At 38.0% G+C, this 20,776-nt stretch overlaps 1 protein-coding gene across 5 annotated transcripts in view; it reads right to left on the bottom strand.

Moving 5' to 3' along the window:
- The window catches only part of ap3b1a (adaptor related protein complex 3 subunit beta 1a), a 147,661-nt gene that overhangs the window by 84,651 nt on the left and 42,234 nt on the right, over positions 1-20,776 (bottom strand). For 4 of the 5 annotated variants that reach the window (XM_021469001.3, XM_073935772.1, XM_073935770.1 and 1 more), the window contains exons 9-16: positions 12,074-12,171; positions 11,923-11,977; positions 9,988-10,059; positions 9,833-9,895; positions 8,893-9,025; positions 6,141-6,250; positions 5,854-6,030; positions 5,587-5,773 (exon numbers count right to left, since the gene is read on the bottom strand). In XM_021469001.3, the coding sequence (XP_021324676.2) occupies positions 5,587-5,773; positions 5,854-6,030; positions 6,141-6,250; positions 8,893-9,025; positions 9,833-9,895; positions 9,988-10,059; positions 11,923-11,977; positions 12,074-12,171 (895 nt within the window). Of the gene's footprint in view, positions 1-2,055; positions 4,556-5,324; positions 5,774-5,853; positions 6,031-6,140; positions 6,251-8,892; positions 9,026-9,832; positions 9,896-9,987; positions 10,060-11,922; positions 11,978-12,073; positions 12,172-20,776 lie in introns of those variants that run through there. The other variant, XR_012397141.1, reaches the window with a different exon arrangement.

Below are 20,776 nucleotides of genomic sequence, written 5' to 3'. Positions count from 1 at the left end.
TATCTATAGTTAAACAAGTGAGTTTTACTATTTTTTAATCCATTCAGCCGATCTCCAAGTCTGGCAGGAACATTTTGAGCTTAGATTAGCATAGATCATTAAATCAGATTAGACCATTAGCATCTCGCTCAAAAATGACCCAAACTGTTCCAATAATTTTTCCTTTTTTAAGCTGGACTCTTATGAATGACTCTTAAATTAAAATGAAAGCAAGGAATGATATAGGGATGGGCGATATTCAGCATTCAACATGGTACAATAGAATGAGCCATATCAACTTAGAAAAAAGCAACTTATTTTCAGTCAGTATAAATACAAGAGTAAACTTTATATAGGAAAATAAACAAAAACAATTTTCTTTTTCTTTTTGAGTGAAATGCTAACAGTCTAATCAGATTCAATAATCCATGCTAAACTAAGCTAAAAGTAAATAAAGTGTATTTTAAATGGAATGCTAATTGACCTAGCCTTGATCATCTCACTGCATACTATATAACAGTATGATTTCCTTCTCATTCCATGATATTAAACCACATTTAGCCACAAAAAGAAGTCATTTCATACACTCAGCTGATGTTATGAAGTGAATTAAGAAAGTCGGTAAATCTCAAATACACAAAACTGTATTGCACAAATGCAGTTGTACTTCATTGCATAGATCAATTGCAGGTTTTATCATTATTTCCACAAAAAGAGCAATTCTTATGTGGATTATTTTTATCTGTATAATGCAAACGATAAAATAATCACCAATCCTATTATTATGATAATATAATAAAACCATATCTAATATTATCTCTCTTTCTCTCATATAATCCAGCTAACAGGACACACGAACCTCCCAGATTCCTCAGTCCATCATCAAATTAAGGAAAATCCACCAATTCAATTCCACAGCAGAAAAACAGAAGGTGTAGCCTCCAGATTCATGCTGCTAATCTGGAGAGAAACGTCTGAGGAAAAAAATAACTGTGATGGGCTGTGGAGTATTTCTGCGTGCTGTATTGATATTTACGGGCCTGCGGGGAAGAAAGAATCCCCATGACAGTGTTGTGTTTCAGCTCGAGCCCTGCTGGAACGGAGAGATGTGATGAAATAAGAGAAAAGTGAGAGAAATCGATGTCAGCAGAACTCTTGAGTTCGCTGTCGTGTAATTTAGAATCAGAGCATGATGGTAAACTGAATCTGGTTATTTAACTGTTTTGTTATGCAACACATGGCATTTTCCACTGTATAATATAGATTGGTACGCTTTGGTATTGCTCACATTTGGGGGGGGGGGATCTCAAATGTGTACAGTTTTATGTTCTGAGCTGTACCAATACTAAATGTGGATCACTGAACGGCCAGAGAGAACCTGTGTTACTAAATTAGTGACATAAGACATCAAATCAAAGTCTAGTGAATACATAAAGGAGCTGTTGACGTGGAATTGAACCAGATTCTGGTAAAAACCCAAACAATACAAACATAAAAATAAAACAAAACACAAAAATCTGAATAATGTGTTGTGTGATATTCATGAAATGACAGAAGAAGAAAGTAATGAACTACTGAAATGTATTTACGAGTGCTTTCACACCTGCCTTATTTAGTTCGGTTGAATCGCACTAAGAGTTCGTTTTGCGTCTTTGTGCGGTTCGTTTGGGCAGGTGTGAATGTAGCACTTGACTGTGCACCAAAAGTGGACCGAGATCTCCTTAAGGTACGATTGTTATGCTTTCAAACAAACCCTGGAGCGGTTCGTTTGTGGTGAGAATATGATCCAAACTAAAACAGACCCAACCGCAAAATATCCTGCACCTTTTTGGACAAATCCCTCCACTTGTCTGTACCCTCTTCTCGTCTTTCGACTATGGGCAACAGAGCATTTAGCCGCTCTGCTCCGCGGCTTTGGAACTCATTACCACCTGCCATTTGAAACATTAACTCCCTCACACTATTCAAATCAACACTCTAAACCCACTTATTTAAGATGGCTTTTAACACTTAATTTTGTCTGCACTATTGCTGTGTATATTTTAATATTTCTCTTGTTGTTTTATTGCTCTTGTTGATTGTACGGTGTCTTTGAGTTGCTAGAAAGGCGCCTTTAAATAAAATGTATTATTATTATTATTATTATTATTATTATTATTATTATAATCCAGCTGCCGTAGTCCGATGTGCTGTGCATTATGGAATATAGAGGAAAAATATTTGTTGACAGCGCTTTACCAAAAGAGAGAGAGAGGGAGAGAGGGAAAAGTATTACCTGATGGACCGTTGGTGATATTTCCGGAAGATGACCATGTCGCAGTTTAGCTAAATTAATTCACGCCTCCTACTGAAGTGACGTGCGTTTGCGCCTTCGTCGTTTGCCATGCATTAAAACATTGTTTTTCAGCCATATCCGTACTTCATTCTCGAAATGTATAGTGTCTAAAGTAATGTATACAAACTATATAGTATACTATGAGCAGGGATACAATCAGCAAGTGCAGTCTTAGCTCCATAGTAAAAAGCGACATTTTGTGTCTGCTAGTTTGTTTACTCGCGGGAGTTCCATTGGCATTTTCCCGCACGTGAATTCTGCCCAATCAATAAGCAGTTTAGGAAATACATTTAACAACATCTGGCCAATGAGTGATGTGGATTTTGTCAGATGACTGCATTTTGGTTTATTTTCAACTGGTTCGGACCAAAGCATTCAGTGCGGTGTGAAAAGGTATGTATTATTTGTTGCCTTTGGTCTGGACCAAACGAACCAAACTACAGATGTGAAAGCACCCTAATACTTCATATAATATTTTTGGTGATGGCAGCTTAAAGTTGCCTGCATCGCTCAGGCATGTGTTTCTCACAGAGTGTTAAAATCTGGATGGTTCTGTTGGTCTCGTCTATCAAATCTGAGTTTTATTTAGTATTTTCTATTGGATTCAAGTCAGGTGATTAACTGGGCCATTCTACAGCTTGATTTTCTTTCTTTGAAAGCATTTGAGAGTCTCCTTTGCTGTGCTTTAGATTATTGTTTAGCTGAAATGTCAACTCTGGTTTCATCTTTATCCTCCTGCTAATGTAGATGTTGGACTGAAGCAGCTAATATGCATTTACAATGATGAAGGGCAGAGGGTTGCTGAATATCTACTGAGAGATTTCAGCTGCTGTCTGGGCTTTCACTGCCTTTCTATACCTTCCTTTCTTCATGTGTTCAATACTTTTTCCCTGCGTCATTTCATTTTATGACACACATTTATTTGTAAACTAATTAATTTTCTTTGCATATATACATTTCTTTGGTTGTTACTAACAACCGCAATTCAATTCAATTCAAGTTTATTTCAATAGCACTTTTACAATGTAGATAGAGTCAAAGCAGCTTAACATAGAAGTTAAGTTAATTGAAACGTTGAATTGAAACAGTTCAGTTTTAAGAGTTGAGCTTAAGTTAAGTTCAGTTTAGTAGGGCTTAAATTTCACTTCTAAAAGTCCAAACACAGAAAAGCAAATCCATCCATGCGCAGAATTGTGTTTTTTAGGTTTGTCACGATATTGGAATTCGGTACCAATTGATACTTAAATTTTAAAAACATCTATTTCCCTCTAATATTTGAGCGCTGTTGGGGTCACAAAGAAGCTTGAATCTTATCAAATGCTTGCTGCACAGACAACAGAAATATACTTTTAAATATTAAAAATAAACTTTTAAAGAAACTAACTACACTTGAAAACAAAGGCTCTCTGGTAGGGCTAAACGTTATTGAAAAAAAATCAGACACTGCAATATTTTACTTTGCTGCGATAAATATTGCGATTTAAATACAAGTTCACTATCTGATTTAAACAGCTCTATTTGGAAAGATTTCGTTAAATTAGATCTAGTAGGATGATCAAGTCTTTTACTATGCAGTGCATCTGCAAAAAATATAATAAATTACAAGCATATAATAATAAAATAGCAAAAATAGAAGTTAAATAAACAGTTCTTTATGATTTTCTGGGGAGTGTAACAATATTTAAGTAGAAATCGAATAGTTAAACACAAAATAACATGGTCATCATTGTATAAATAAAAAAAAAAATCATATTTCAGATTGGAGGAAAGTTCTTATGTAGTGTACCGGTCCAAAAAGGAGCTGAGCAGAAAGGCAAAGCTCTTGATTTACCGGACAAACTACATTCCTACTCTCACCTATGTTCATGAGCTTTGGGTCATGACCGAAAGGACAAGATCTCGGATACAAGCGGCTGAAATGAGTTTTCCTTCGCAGGGTGGCAGGGCGCACCCTTATAGACAGGGTGAGAAGCTCTGACACCCGAGAGGAGCTCGGAGTAGAGACACTGCTCCTCCACATCGAGAGAAGTCAGCTGAGGTGGCTCTGGCATTTGTTTCGAATGCCTCCTGGATGCCTACCTAGGGAGGTGTTCCAGGCATGTCCTACCGGGAGGAGGCCACGGGGAAAACCCAGGACACGCTGGAGGGACTATGTCTCTCTGATAGCCAAGGAACGGCTCGGGATCCTCCCTGGAGGAGCTGGAGAAAGTGTCTGGGGAGAGGGAAGTCAGGAGTTCTCTCCTAATGCTGTGTTCACACCAGACGCGGAACGCGTGGATAAATCGCACGTGAACATTTGAGTTTACTCGCTTCATTAGCGTTTCAAACCCCGCATCATTCGCATGTCAAAATCACATCAGAACAGACGCGGATTCGCGTGATGGGCAGGGCTTCTGTCTGCCCGAAGACTCTAGCTTCATAGCTAAATGGCTAATATGGATTTTATGAAGAAAATGTTTTGTGTGCTTTATGAAGACTGAAAAACAGCGTCGATACATTTAGGGTCGTGTCTGAGTGCACTACATTCTTTCAGAGGTGCATCCAGCTCTGTGAGCTCATAAACTCCTCCAGAAACTGAACCTGGATGACGGAGGCTTTCAGCGGTGCTTCTGACTGAGCCAAGCCCAGTTTGATGAACTGTTGTCGGTGAAGGCTGGAGGATTTCCCACGGAACACCGACAACAGGTTCTACGTCACAATCAAACCCCCGCAAGAGCAAGCTTCTGATTGCTTAACGCGGCACGAATGTACGCTGAAGTTCAGATTTTCGAAATCGAGAGATTCGCGCGAAACGCTTGTTAAGCGCGTCAAACGCGCAAAACGCTCAATTCGCCCCGCGCCATTCGCGCAATTTGCGTCATTCGCCCCGTGCCATTCGCACAATTTGCGTCATTCGCGCCGTGCCATTCACGCGTATCGCACCGCAGGATGTCTATTCGCGCGTTTGCATTGACTTAACATGTAAATCACTCGCGCTTGACGCGCGTGACGCGTCTGGTGTGAACGCAGCATCAGACTGCTGCCCACGCGACCCGGCCCCCGGATAACCGATTGACATGACATATTTCAATCTTTAATAAATAATATAATCCTGCAAGGTGATTATTAATGATTTACACATTGCGATATCGATGCTCAAACGATATATTGTTCAGCCCTACTCCCTGGTTTTGTAATCTGGATGAAACAAATACAGTCCCATTTGACCTTGTTATTTTAAATGAATTCTCACCATCCACCTACATATTGACATAAACAAAACATGCAGTTACCTTTGAAGGCGGACTGCAGGACAGGAGCCGGTTTGGGTGCCATCAGGATACGGCGTGCGTATTTGCTTAAGGCTCCGCTTTTCTCGTTTGGCACAATCAGCTGACGGATGAACCGCGTGCGATCTCTAATATCGTAGTTCTGATCGTACTTTCCCAAATTCAGAATGTACTGAGTCAGCAGTTTAGTCTGTATAGAACAAAAACAAAAAATGATATACAGCTCACAGCCAAAACCACACACAAATCTCAAGCATAATTTGATTTGACCTGTTTGGAATTGGTTAAGTAGAGTTTGGCAGCCAAGTTGACGGTCTGCAGTTTGACAATGTCCTCCTCGCTGGTGAAGGACTTGGCCATTTTTCTCAGAACATCAGGGGCGATTTTAGGCACGTGTTCACAGTATTCACCCATTAACCACAGGATACTGGCCCTCGCCATTGGGACCTAAAGGAGAAATGGATATCAAATGCACAGAGCATCAGGGGGTTATTTAATATAATGTTAAACAAAAAAGATACAAACTGCTGTTGTGTATCACTGTTCAGGTCTCTTACGGTGATGTTGTCGAACAGTTTGGCCATGTGTTTGATGATGTCACTGTGCTGTGATGGTTGAGTCTGCAGAAGTTTCTTGATGACAACGACACTCTCTGCAACAACAGTCTCTACAATGACAAGAAACACAGAAAGAGGGCCCTATTATGCACCCGGTGCAATAAGGTGCAAAACATGTTTGGCACGATTTGTTGCTATTTTCAGACCAGCACAACAGTAATATTCACGTTTTATACCACGTTGTTTAAATAGCAAATCCATTTGCGCTGCTTTGTGAACTTATGGGTGTTCTGGTCTATAAAGAAGGTGTGTCAAGGCGCATTGTTGGACTGAAATAGACTGCACCATTGATCATCTAAAAGCTGATCTAAAGTCCAGCACAGAGTGCTTTAGTGCGTCACCATATGGGGCATAAGAATAAAACGTGTGCTTGGATATAACTCAGATTTTGACTGCACTCCGTTTTTATTGTTTATTTTTTTGTTTTCTGGAAATAGTTTAGAAATAGTTTTGAAACAAATCTTTACGCTTAAACTAAATTAAATATGTAGGCTAATGGATGTCTTCAGTGTAGTGTGTACAACACCGTTATTATCCATGAAACTAAAGGAGTAAAGAGAAAGTAAAGTAAAGAGAAAGTAAAGAGGCTGAATGGAGGAGGCTCATTCTTTATCCTCGCGCTGCAGATGCTCTGTTTTAGAATTAGAAATCTTCATTGTCCACACCTGTGGAAATTCGTTTTTGGCCTCCCAAACATCACAAATACAAAAGCACAAAGACAAAGCTTCCTGCACCACATATTACCAATACACAACCATAGCTATGAAACCACAAAGTAACATACAAACTACTTCATGATCATTTATTCAATATGGTAATATCAGACAGTATAAAAGATTTCTTTAAAATATATATATATATATATATATATATATATACATACTTTTTTTTTTGTTTTTGCTGTGGGTACTCTGTTTCGTCTACCAGAAGGAAGCTTTTCAAATTCATAATAAAGAGGATGGGTGGATCTGGTTCTATACAGCGCCACAAGCTGCTTCTGGGGGTCCGTTGTGATCTTACTAGCTGTGATAACAATCCTTGCATGTTTATACTTGCTTCTAGCTCCAAGATTTCCATACCAGCAAGAAATATTATAGGAGATATGCTTTCAACCAAACTGGTATAAACATTCCTCAGAATACCATTACTTACAATAAAAGTATTTAATTTCCTTAAAAAAAAAAAGTCTTTGTGTTGCCTTATAGTTTGCGTGTTCACCAATTTTCGCTAGTGAAGCATTCAGTTTTTCCATCTACAAGGTCCACCATGTAAATAGCAAATGCGCCATGGCGCGACGCAGCTGAATGTAAAAATGAATGTGAGATGAGACTCAAGAGAATAAGCACAACACTGTTAGACCATGCGACAGGGCGCAAACATGTTTTTCCATCCTTAAAATTAATAAAGTAGATTCGGACACACCCTGCTTTTTTCAATAAAATGCTGATAATAGAAAATAAAAGAAGGCCCAACAAATATATTATAGATATATGTTAGGGATGCCATGGTTCCCAATATAATGAACCGTACGGTACGACCTCCACGGTCAATACGCGCTTATGAATTGCGGTTTTCTCGGTTTTGCATTTAAATAATTTAGGGAACAAGGAACGAGATTGGTGACCCCTGTCATGGTGCAGTGGAAAGAGAATTAATATTGTGTATGACTCCCATGAGCTTGGACGACTGCATCCATACATCTCTGCAATGATTCAAATAACTAATTAATAGTCATCTGAAATGGCAAAGAAAGCGTTCTTGCAGGACTCCCAGAGATCATCAACATTCTTTCGATTCATCTTCAATGTCTCCTCCATCTTACCCCAGACATGCTCAATAATGTTCATGTCTGGTGACTGGACTGGCCAATCCTGAAGCACCTTGACCTTCTTTGCTTTCAGGAACTTTGATGTGGAGGCTGAAGAATGGGAAGGAGGGCTATACTGCTGAAGAATTTGCCCTCTTCTATGGTTTGTAATGTAATGGGCAGCACAAACGACTTGATACCTCAGGCTGTTGATGTTGCCATCCACTCTGCAGATCTCTCACAAGCCCACCTACTGAACGTAACCGCAAACCATGATGTTTCTTTCACCAAACTTGACTGATTTCTACGAGAATCTTGGGTCCATGTGGGTTCCAAAAGGTCTTCTGCAGTATTTGTGATGATTGGGATGCAGTCAAACAGATGATTCATCAGAAAAATCAACCTTCTGCCACTTTTTAAAATGATCAACTAGAAGTCAAGTTATTATTGTTGCTCTTACAACTGAGATCAACGACCAGACTTTTGTTAGGTAGTGTATACTGCAACTATACAACATTATAAAATTAGAGGTTTTGCTTAAAGGTTAAGGTTTATATAATCAAGTCAATAAAAACGTCTAAACTACACTTTGAATTATTGGTTTAGTCATACAGTATTTGTCCAGAATTGTTAGTTAAATAACAAATCACATGTAATAGACAAGTTACTCTAGCCACTGTACATCTAATTTTAAATAGCTCTTTGTAAAACTTTCCGGTGAAGATTCAATAACACTATATAATGGCATTCTATAAATATAGTATCAGAAGACGCTCAAACTAATCTGAACACGACCTTCACCATAGTGCCCTCTGCAGACTTTCAGAAGCACTGCTGCTAATAACACAATAACTTCTATAAGGCGTCTGGTTAGCATGTGATTACCGTCTCTGTTGGACAGCAGTAAAACCAGGCCGTTCAGGCAGGTGTCGGTCACTTCAGAGATGTTTGTCGCACACCGACCGATGGCCTGGATGGTGGCTGCTGCAAACGCCTTATCCTGACTCTTCACATACGTCTGGAACAAACACAAAGATGCTTACAACTGCTGTTCATTCACATTTATGCATTTATCTGATGCTATATTCAAAAGAGGAGCAAAAGAGCCAATAACAATCATAATAGCAGCTTATTACCTGATTATTATTGAGATATTGGCTGTTTAATAGCACTTAAAGGGATAGTTCACCCCAAAAGTCACCATTTGCTTGTTTCAAACCTTTAAGTTTCTTTCTTCCATCGAACACAAACTAAGATATTTTGAAGAAAAAAAAAAAGAAAACCTGTAACCATTGACATCCATAGTATCAGTTTTTCCTACTATAAAAGTCAATGGTAACAGGACTTCAGCATTCTTCAAAATATCTTATTTTGTGTACGACGAATAAAAAAAACTGCAGTACATATGGTTTCTAGAACCACATGAGGGAGAGTAAATAATGAGTCCATTTTCATTTTTAGCTGAACTATCCCCTTAACAAATATATATTGTACATGATCTTTTACAATATCCCTATTCATAGCCATTACCTAAACCCAATTACTACCTTAATAACTATTAATAAGCAGCATATCAGGAGTTTATAAAGACAAAACTCATAAGGAATGATTTGTTAATAGTGAGAATTGTTCCCTAAAATAAAGTAAACCTAGAACATAATGTTATGTCTATTCATTGAATATGTTTCAAAACCTAGCTTACCAGATTTGAATTATTAAAGTATTCAAACTTCAGCATTTGTCTAAAACTACCAGCTTCTTTTTTTTTTTTGGGTAAAACAAAGAAAATGGAGAAGAGAAATGTAGTGAATCTATGAAACTTTACCTGGAATTCTCTCAGTATGGTGGAGATGTTTGCTTCATTAGCCAGGTTAGTCAAAATCTCCAACTGAAGAGGAGACAAAACATCAGCAGATGAGCAGAGAACAGAAACAAACGTTTTAATGAAATTTAAAATGACAGAATGAAGGTGTATTTTACCTTCAGTGTTTTGATGTGTGTGGCATCTGTGGACCTCACATAGAAGCTCTTCATGAAGGGTTCAAACATCCCCTGAAGAAACACCAGGGAATTTACCTCAGGTTTTATACATTTACCTTCGACTATTACGTGAAAAAACTCACCATGAATTTGACCTTATTATATCGCCCCAGAAATCAAGCCAACATTCTCTTTATTTGTTTTATTTTACCTCAGATGAATTGGAGAGTTCACCCCAAAAATAAAAGTTCTGTTATTCTTTAAGCCTCCATTCCACTGCACACAACAAACAGCAAGTAACAGACATTCATTTCCAATGGAGAGTCGTGCAGGGGGTTCAGATGATCTCCGTATGCGGAAAATTCGGATCCGTTGAAATATTTGAACTCCTACGACTAGACCGGATGCGACCAGCTGACTGAATGTGATGTATTTCAGTGTTGTCCATGCAGGTCCGTGCAAGCAAGATGAGAAATTGTAGTTTTTTGGGGTTATTTTTAAATCAGAAAATGTCTATATAAAAAAACATTTCTATTCATTAAAGTAATAAAAAATAGTTGTTTCCACATTCCCTTCAATAGTTTTTAGCTGTCTATGAGTTTCTAGTATTCATTCATTCAACCATATTGAACGCACAGAGAATAAAGGCTCTTGCTTTTGCACTCTTATTTCGGATACTGCGAGAACAGCTCCTCCCCCATGGTGCACGACAACACTGAAAATTCTGTGAGACTACCACAAGGGGGCTTATTCCGTCGTGTCTAAATGTCGTGTGCAGTGGAAAGGCAGCTTTAGTCAACTCTTACTAAACTTAAATCTGTGTGAGTTACACAAAACAAGATATTTTGAAGAATGTTCAGAAACCAGCAGCCACTGACTTCCATAGTAAAAACAAAACAAAAACAAAAAACAACTATGATATGTAATGTAATGTAATGTGTATTTATATTAGTTGTGGGCCGTTCTCGGTGTTAACTTGCTGCGTTAATGCGAGACTCTTAACGCCCGATAAAAAAATATCGCCGTCAATCTATTCTCACAGTTGGTTTGGGATCTGGGTCTATTCTACACAAGCTATGATGACTTTCACCTTGATATTTTAGCGCGGATGTATACCTGACCGGTGAGCAGTCTGACAAAAAAAGTGCCCTTCTAAATCAAATCAGCAGGATGCCTGACTCTAACTGCAGTTTCACTTTAACTCATGAAAATTTCATTCATGCCCTTTGACAAACTGGGGTATTAGACGCAAATAAGCAGTAAGGACTGGTGACAGTGTTATGGATTTTAATAGCGCATGCTGAACGCAAACGAAAAAAACTTCAGCGTTTCGTGATGTGTGTGTGTAATCATTATGGGGGGTGTCTCTAAACCACCACCACCACAAGTGTGCAGCTCCACTTGGATGATGCGACGACAGCCACATGACAACGACGCCAGTGCTTCACCACACACCAGCTGCAGGTGGCGTGGATAGACATTGATAGAGTCAATTGATGGGTAAGAGCCGATAGAGATAATTTGGCCAGGACACCGGGGTTACACCCCTACTCTTTGCAAGAAGGGCCAAGGGATTTTTCATGACCACATAGAGTCAGGACCTCGGCTTAACGTCTCATCCGAAAGACGGTTATTACTGACATTATGGTGTCCCCTTCACTACTCCGGGGCGTCAGGAATCACACAGACTGCAGGTTGAGTGCCCCCTAATGGCCTCACTAACACCACGTCCAACAGCAAACTAGTTTTCCCATGTCCCAAGCCCTGCTTAGCTTCAGTGAGTAACCACTCTTGGGCTGCAAGTTGAAATGCTATAGAATTCAATGGCTGCTGCTGGTAAATGATGACAGAATTTACATTTTTGGGTGAACTATGCCTTTAAATAGACTAATAATAATATGAACTGTTTTATATTATCTTTAAAATGATTGATACCTTCCTCTGAATTGACATGGTGGCGATGTTCTGCAACACGACATACTGAACTTCCCTAAAAAAAGATGAGAGGGAAATAAAAACAGGGATTAGACAAACACATACTGTATGATCATAATAATGCTGCAGTTCTATATGTACAGTATGTTACCTGTGGCTCCTCAAAAGCCTCACCAAGGACTTGGTGATGATGCTGATCTCATGTTTAGGGGCCAAATGCCAGTAGAGCTGACAAACTGCCATCACAACCTAAAAATAACGAGAATTAAGAAGGTCACTAAATGATATTGTAAAGCGTAACATCAAATTGACTCACATCATTTATATGAACATTATTTTTTGTTTATTTACAATAATCCGGATGAATGTACATTGTGCTTCCAACCAGAGGCAAGTTTTACAAATATTGTGCTATGGGTTTTAGTCCAAAATGTACCAAAAAAGCTAAATAAACTAACTAATCATTCAACAAATTATTAACTTTAGAAATTTGAAGAGGAAAATAATAATTTAATTAATAAATAAATTGTAAGTAAGTAAAGTAGGAAAGATGTGCTTCTGAGCTATCAGTGTATATCAAGTCTATAACATTGGGATTCACTTTAGAAATACGTTTTCTGTCAGCGCCAACAGCTTATGCCTAGTTCAGACTGCGTGATTTTAGCCCTGATTTTGGCTCGCCGACAGGTTTTGAGAAATCGCCGACAAATGCCTGAAATCACAGGCGAATCGCTGCTCGTGCACGTGAGTGACAATCACACAGTATGAACGATCAAAGACGCGATCTGAGAGAATCGCCGATGCCTGCGAGATATTTGGCATGCTGAATATCTGGAGCTGTCGACGATTCCAATCATGCCGTGTGAATTGAGTTTTGACTGAAAATAACATCAGCCATCGCCTACAGCCAATGAGAGAGCAGCTTTCACTTTTGTGTGCGTGTGTGTATACCTGCTGCAGGCCAGTGGGAGGCTGGGGGAGAAGTTAAAAGCGCTCTTTTTCGGTTTATTTGGACCCACGAAATGGAGGGAAAACTAGTGGAGGTTTGACAGGACTCAGGAGCAACCATGTCTGTTTGACATTTAATACAGAAATAAATTAGTTTATTATCAACGTTGAGGAGAAATGGCTAATTCCCTTTAAACCCAGGTGAGTAAACATGTACATGTTCTACCCCATTAAAGGCTTCTTTCTCATTATGTAGTTAATAGCAAAAGATATACTACTTGTTTTTGGCTGTGAGACGTAGTTTGTACGAAGTTGTCGGCGATTCTCCCTATAGTAAAGTCATGCAATGTGAATGTTTATGTCGCCGAACCATCCTGCAGTGTAAACAAAGCAGCGACGAAACGCTAGCCCAGATAGTCATGCAGTGTGAAAACATCTGTGACACGACTAGTTTGAAAATCATGCAGTCTGAACTCGGCATTAGTGGTTAGTGCGTCAACACATAGCACCAAGGTGCTCACGGCGACCCGAGTTCAATTCCGGGATCAAGGTCCTTTGCCGATCCTTCACCTATCTCTGTTCCCCACACTTTCCTGTCTGTAAAATCTCCACTGTCCTATCCAAATAAAGGTGAAACTCCTAAAAATAATTATAAAAAAAAGAAAGAAATACGTTTTCTGAGACAAATGTTGATGTGTTCAATACTTATTTTCCCCGCTGCATCTTGCAATGTGAATATTGCAGATCCGCACATTACAATATCAATGCTAAAACATTATATTGTGCAGAACTAACACTACTGCATGTAATTGTGCTAATTGTAGCATCCAAAACCATGAAAGTACAGGTATGCTGCTTTTAACGAAGGGCAGAGGGTTGCTGAAAAGAGATTTCAGCTGCTGTCTGGGCTTTCACTGCCTTTCCATACCTTCCTTTCTTCATGTGTTCAATACTGTTACGAGTAGTCGTTGTAGTGTGTGTGGTGTTTTTTTCTCTCTCGAGCTGTTTCTCGGTCTGAATTATTCGCAGGTGCAGTGGATTACGGCAGATCATGATAGGGACTTGGATTGGAGGTGGCCATATTTAAAACCCCAGACAACATGGATTCAGCGGCTCCTCTCTCTCTCTCTCTCTCTCTCGATTCCCTGCTCATAATTCTTTGTAGTGATGTTGCTACTTTGAACAATGAGAACTGAGTGATTGTTGCCAATGTCTCTTATGTGGCGTTTCATGAGTTGCCGATGTGAACCACACTGTTCCAGTTACTGAACCACACTGTTCCAGTTACTATGACCATTTATGTGAAGCTGCTTTGACACAATCTACATTGTAAAAGCGCTATACAAATAAAGCTAAATTGAATTGAATTGAAGTACACAGTGTACATTCTAACCACTTTTCTGTCTCCCTGTCTGGCTTGGAGCATGGTAGGGAGTAGAGCTGCACAATTAATCGTTAAAAGATTGCGATCTCGATTCGACCCCCTAGACCAGTGGTTCTCAAACTTTTTTCACCAAGTACCACCTTAGAAAAAAATTGTCTCTCCAAGTACCACCTTACGACGCTATTTTTTAACCAGTATTAAAAAATAGCGTCATAGGCCTAATTAAGCAGCTACAGGTGTGCACAGTTTAAAAATGATGCAGATTAATTCCTATTATTAAGAATATGTATTATTATCAGTCACTTTAAACATTTGAAATAGTCTGAACATTAACTGTGCTTGCAGATTTAAAAAAAAGTTTTTGTTAAAATGTGTTTTCAAAAGTTCATTAAAAATGGCGTTGTTCTTAAAAAGTAAAAAGAAAACTGCTGTACTTAAATCTAAAGTATTCATTGTAGCCTATTCATCAAAAGCTGGAGATGTTGCTTTTACCTTATAAATATAGGCTATATGTTATATTCATACACTTTCAGACAAATCTTGAAATAAATGTTAAATGTACATATGACAGGGTTTTATACAGGCACAGCCTAATGAAAATCAATTCCAGCACCTATTTTTTTTTTTTTCAAGACTGACATGTATTGAAGACCTGAAAAGTATTCTCAGCAACCCATAAAACATTGCATAGGAATAGATACAAATAAAAAACATAAAAAATAATATTTATTAATCATATATTAATAATATAATAAACCTGCACACTAAATGCTTGTGAAATCTTTTTTGTACTTAAGTAAAAATACTATTACGCTGCTAAAATAACACAAATTTTAATAAATAATATTAATATTAGGTAAAAGTACAAAGTACTCTTTTAAAAAGTACTAGTTGGTTACTTTTGAAAAAAAAAAAATCTGATTTTCATTATGAAATCACTTTTTTAATTGTAAACCTGATTGAATGGTTTAATTGCTTAAATCCCAAAGCTACATGTATAGGAAATTGCACTAACAAAGAAAGTATGGTCGATTTTTCCTTTCATGACAATTAATCTTTTTCAATAGCACTGGTAAAACTACCAAATAATCTTTAAGGCCATAGAGACACTTTTTGCCCATTTTTTAAAACGATATTTACAAGCTTTGAAAGGTTTAATTGAAGTATATGGTAAAAAGATTTAATTTAGCCTTTTATTTACATATTTTACACTATTTTTCTTACAATACGGCAAATTTGTTTCTTAAAAAGCTGTACATCACATGTAGATTTTATTTTACATTTAACCTAATCTAAAATAGAAACTTTAAAAAAAAAATACAAGTACACTGTCAGTAAAAAAAAATTTATAAAACAAAATTACTTTATTTTACTTGAGGTATTTGAAATGACAACACTACATTTATCAAAGCAGTGCTTTAAGAGCCTTATTGTTAATTTTGATAAATAAACAATAAGTAACAAACGGATTGCTTTGACCTGTAATGGTTTAAGACAGATCAGAATACAGCTAAATGTATAAATCACACAAATACCTCATCCAGAAACATTTCCAGCATAATTATTTTTTCGTAAAGAAAAAAAATACACCTTTGCTAAAAGTAAGTTTCACTTCACAACACAGCCAAATAAGAAGACCATTAGCATTGTCATCGATCATGTATCAATCTATTTCTTAATACTTAATAACTTTGAATACTTTTGACTAAATTTAGTCAAGGAACAAAGATAAATAATGTCTACTTTAATAGTGGAAAGACCGCGATTGTATTCAATCTGAGCACACACGCGATCATGAGAGGACTTGCAGTTCATTTGAAAAAAAAAGCCTATTTAAAAGCTCACATATCTGTTTTAGCGATTTGCGTACATGAATGCGCTCTCGTGTTAAAATAAAGCACTCGCCACATTTGCAGAAATGAGTAATTGCGCAATACCTCAATTCCCGCGCCGCCATTCAGAATGTATTTAGAGGAGTGACAGGTCAGAGGCGAGAGACTGGCTGTCGGAGAGCGAAACGTGTTTGTAGATCATCAAAAAGGCAGGAAATATGTCCGCGGTTTAATTACTCTGCTAGACATCTCTATAGTGAAAACATCCGAGAAGCATTATTCCAACAACACATTTGTTTTTAAGTTGTTTTTTCTGTCTCTGCAACACAGAAAGCCTTTGTCCCGCCCTTACGTTTTACGCAACTAGACAAGGTCGACTGTGATTGGCCACTTTTCATGTCAGTCAAATCACGCTTCAGAATCAATTCTTAAACTTCGGGAAATGATTTATAACAGCTTATTACACAATGCACTAAAATAAACATTCTAAGCACAGCGTTGTGATCGTACGCTTCACAAAACAGCCAATGCTGATCAAATCGATGTTATATTACGCATTAAAGGATTAAAAGTGTTAATTGTTTCTTTCATTGTTCAGCGGTTCCTCCGCGTACCATTAGGAGGAAGCCCGCGTACCACTAGTGGTACGCGTACCACAGTTTGAGAACCACTGCCCTAGACGATCTCAATCCAGCATTTCTACAATTCTGCCAATCATATTGTCAAGTTCAGGAGAGAAGAAAGGCGGCCGCACGAGTCTTTTCATTAGCCCCTTTCACACATACAGACCTTTCCGGAAAATTGCCGGCAATTTTCCGGAACGGTTGTATGTGTGAACAGGTCCTTTTTGAAAATACCGGTAAATTCGTTCTGGCTATTTTCCGGAAAGAGAAGTTGTAACATTACCGGCAATTTGCCGGAATGCTGCGCTGTGTGAATGCAGAAGGAAGACTCCCGTAATAAGCGCGTGCACGTCTAGAACGTGCTGACGTAAGACGTCTGCTTTAGCCAATCACAACAGTCAGACGCATTTACGTCCGCGCGGTTTGTGAGGATAAAAGCCTTTGAATATTTATCCAGACACATTTAGCTGCTAGAAGTTAGTCAGATTACGTTTGTATGTTCTTCTTAATGCCAACTGTGTAAATAATCATCGATGAGATGCTTATGATAAGCCGTTGTTTGTTTACCTTTAAGCTTTGCGTGCGCATATGAGCGCCTGCACACGCAGATAATATGAACATCTCGACATGCGAAAGTGATCCTGCGAAAGTTGTTCACAATATTGATCATCCACAGAGTTTGTAATTTAGTCAAATGTTTACAAATACAAGCGCAGCCGTTTAAAGCTCATTTGTGGTGAATGATGTCAGAATTTACCGGTATTTTGGAATGGATGTGTGAATGCTCTTTTCCGGAAAATTGCCGTAACGTCCTCGCCTGTGTGAACAGCGCTTTTTTGAATATACCGGTAAAGTCGTTCCGGAAATTTTCCGGATATTTACCGGTATCACTGTGTGAAAGGGGCTATTGTTTCACATACGTTGCTCAGTGACATGGACACCTCCAAATGATGTTGAATGAGCCACATACTGTATTTATAAGGTATAATTCACCTAAAAATGTCATTTAATCTTCATATAATGATGTTTTGGCGGCTGGGAAATCACACGTGACGTGAGCTGCTGACCGTGAGCTGTTATCACAGAGAGGGCGCGCGCTCTACTTAATGATAGACGCGTGCGAGTCTACTTTAGTGAACAGAACCTGCATATGTTGTGAGTAACAGGTAATACAGTTGTAAATAATATTCAGTTTGTGGCACAGAGTGATCGTTTGGGAGATGAACGCAAAGTATGAACAAGCGCTCGGCAGTCAAAATGAAACCGAAAGTGTGCACGTCATTTAAATTATCATATAGCATTTTAGAGTTATGATAACGGCAAGCATTTGATATGTTTTTTCTTTCATAGTGAACCCACAGTTGAGCATAATAATAAATGTTTACAATGTCAGTATAACTATTCTAGCCTATATATTGTTGAATATAATCTGATAATGGCAAATGTCTGATTTTACCAGTGAATAAATTTGTCTAAGGGTGCTTTCACATCTGTAGTTTGCTTCATTTGGTCCGGACCAAGGCCAATAATTGATACATTGTTGGATTTTCTGCCCTCTTTGGGGCGCTTTCACACCACACTGCTGGCTTTGGTCCGAACCAGTTGAAACGAACCAAAATGCAGTCATCTGACAAAATCCTTCTCTTATTGGCCAGATGTTGCTGAACATATTTCCTAAACTGCTTATTAATTGGTCGGAATTCAAATGCGGTAAAATGTCAATGAACTCAACAAAACCGGCAGACACAAAATGTCGTTTTTACTCTGGAGGGACGACTGCGCTGGCTGATTGTGTCCCTGCTTTAGACAAACTTTAAATTTCGAGAATGAAGCGCGGCTGCGGCTGGAAAACAGTGTTTTAATGCGTCGCTCGTCACTTCAGGACGAGGCGTAAATTAATGTAGCTAAACTGCGCCATGATCGTCTTGCGGAAATATTAGCAACGATCCATCAGGTAATGTTTTCCCCTCTGTTGGTAAAGCGCTGTCAACAAATATTTTTCCTCCATATCCCATAATACACAGCGCATCGGCCTACGGCAGCTGAATTAGTCCAAAAGTCGCAGTACTTTTTGCGGTTGGACCTGTTTTAGTACGGATCATATTCTCACCACAAACGAACCGCTCCAGGGTTCGTTTGAAAGCGTACCGAGACCACCTCTTCAAGCAGATCTCGGTACGCTTATTTGGTCCGCTTTTGGTGCGCACTCGAGTACGATTGCTGCATTCTCACCTGCCCAAACGAACCGTACCAAAAGGGGAAACGAACTCTAGTGCGATTCAATCGAACTAAATAAGGCAGGTGTGAAAGCACCCTAATATGACAGATCGCAAGCATATATCTCAAACATAATTCAACATCAGAATTATTATAAGTAGAAGAGAATTATTTATAAAAACCAGTAGACCTTACACATAATATTATTATCGATGTTGTGCCATATGTTTGTTTTTATCATATCTTTATTTTACATATACAGAATCGTGAGAAAATCGTGATTTTATTTTAAGCAAAAAAAAAAAAATCGCGATTCTCATTTTAGCCAGAATCGGGCAGCTCTAGTAGTGAGGTTTGGTGCCTTCAGTTTATTATTTTCGTTTTCTCCTGTGTTGTTAGTATGGAGGTAAGTTTTATGTATTTTACTTTATTTATTTTTCAGGGAGGTTAGCTCTAAATTAGTTAGGTTGGTTTTTTGTCATTTATTTTGGCTTAACCCCTCCTGGGGTCTGTTCTTCGTACGTGGATTACTCAGTTAGCTGGATTTGGATATTGACGATTTGACACGATCCAGGATCATTTCGTTCTTCAAAGCTGATCCGTGAGTTGTTGTCATAGCAACAGTTCTGCTAGGTCAAACCTGATCGGGAGCAGGTTCAATTCATATAAACAGGATTTGATCGGGTCAGTTCAAGCAAAGATAATACAGAAAGTATGTTCCGAATTCTGATATTTTCTTACAGTAGTAGTTTTATACACTTGGGAAAATAGTACATATTTTTTTAATTAATATATATATATATATATATATATATATATATATATATATATATATATATATAGTTATAGTCATTAATGAAATAAATAAAGTTATACATATTAATAAAGCGTATGCAATCTGCACCCTCGAAATGAAAGTACAAAGATTGCCACCTGGTGGTGCAAAGAGAAAACTTATTAATATGAACTTTTTAGATCGCTTTAAAACAAATAGTGTATAATAGAAATGCACAATATGTGACTTTTTTTAAAGCAATAATACATTTCAGCAGTCATAAACATGTTTTGATTGTTAATATGCCGGTGATTTGATGCTTCACAAAAGTTGCAGACGCCTTTACCAATATGAAAACGCTTTTGTAAACAACCAGTTATTCTTTACATTATTAAAAAACGGCTACTATAATAAAGAAAATATTTTCTAAATGTGGAACTAAACACATTGATTTGCATTGAAATATGATTAATACACTTGACACATGAAAGTTTGAATATTTTCTGACACATGAATATTTTCTGTAAATAAATCAGATTTTCTTGGTAATTCTCAGTGGTTTGGTTTATATTTTGGGGAGAGAGTGCGAGGGCACCAGGGATATGTTTTTATTTTTGGTTAAACTTCTTTTTGATTAAGGTTTTTTATTTCATTCGTAACAATACTTTTTCCCTGCGTCATTTATTTTATAATACATAACTTTGTAATCGAATTCGTAGTTTTCTTTGCATGTATAGATTTCTTTGGTTGTTACCAACATCTGGTGAAAATTTAAAGTCAGCAGCTCCTTTAGAAATACACTTTCTGAGAAAAATGCTGACGTGTTGAACACTTATTTTCCCCACTGCATCTTTCAAATGACTAGTGCCCATGTGCACATTGCAATATCAATGCTAAAACATTATATTGTGCAGCACCAACACTAGCGTGCATGTAATTGTGCTCACTGTAGCATCCAAAACCATGATAGTACGTCGCTTTTTAGTATGTTTTTATAAAGGCGAAGAGAAAAGTAGCCCATAAAGATTAATGGACGAGCAGGTGGACAGTCCCGGAGACGTGTGGAGTGAGAGAA

The sequence above is a fragment of the Danio rerio genome, chromosome 21, assembly GCF_049306965.1.
Source record: "Danio rerio strain Tuebingen ecotype United States chromosome 21, GRCz12tu, whole genome shotgun sequence".
In the NCBI taxonomy this organism is placed as follows: domain Eukaryota; kingdom Metazoa; phylum Chordata; class Actinopteri; order Cypriniformes; family Danionidae; genus Danio; species Danio rerio.
This window is presented reverse-complemented; position numbering and strand designations above follow the sequence as displayed.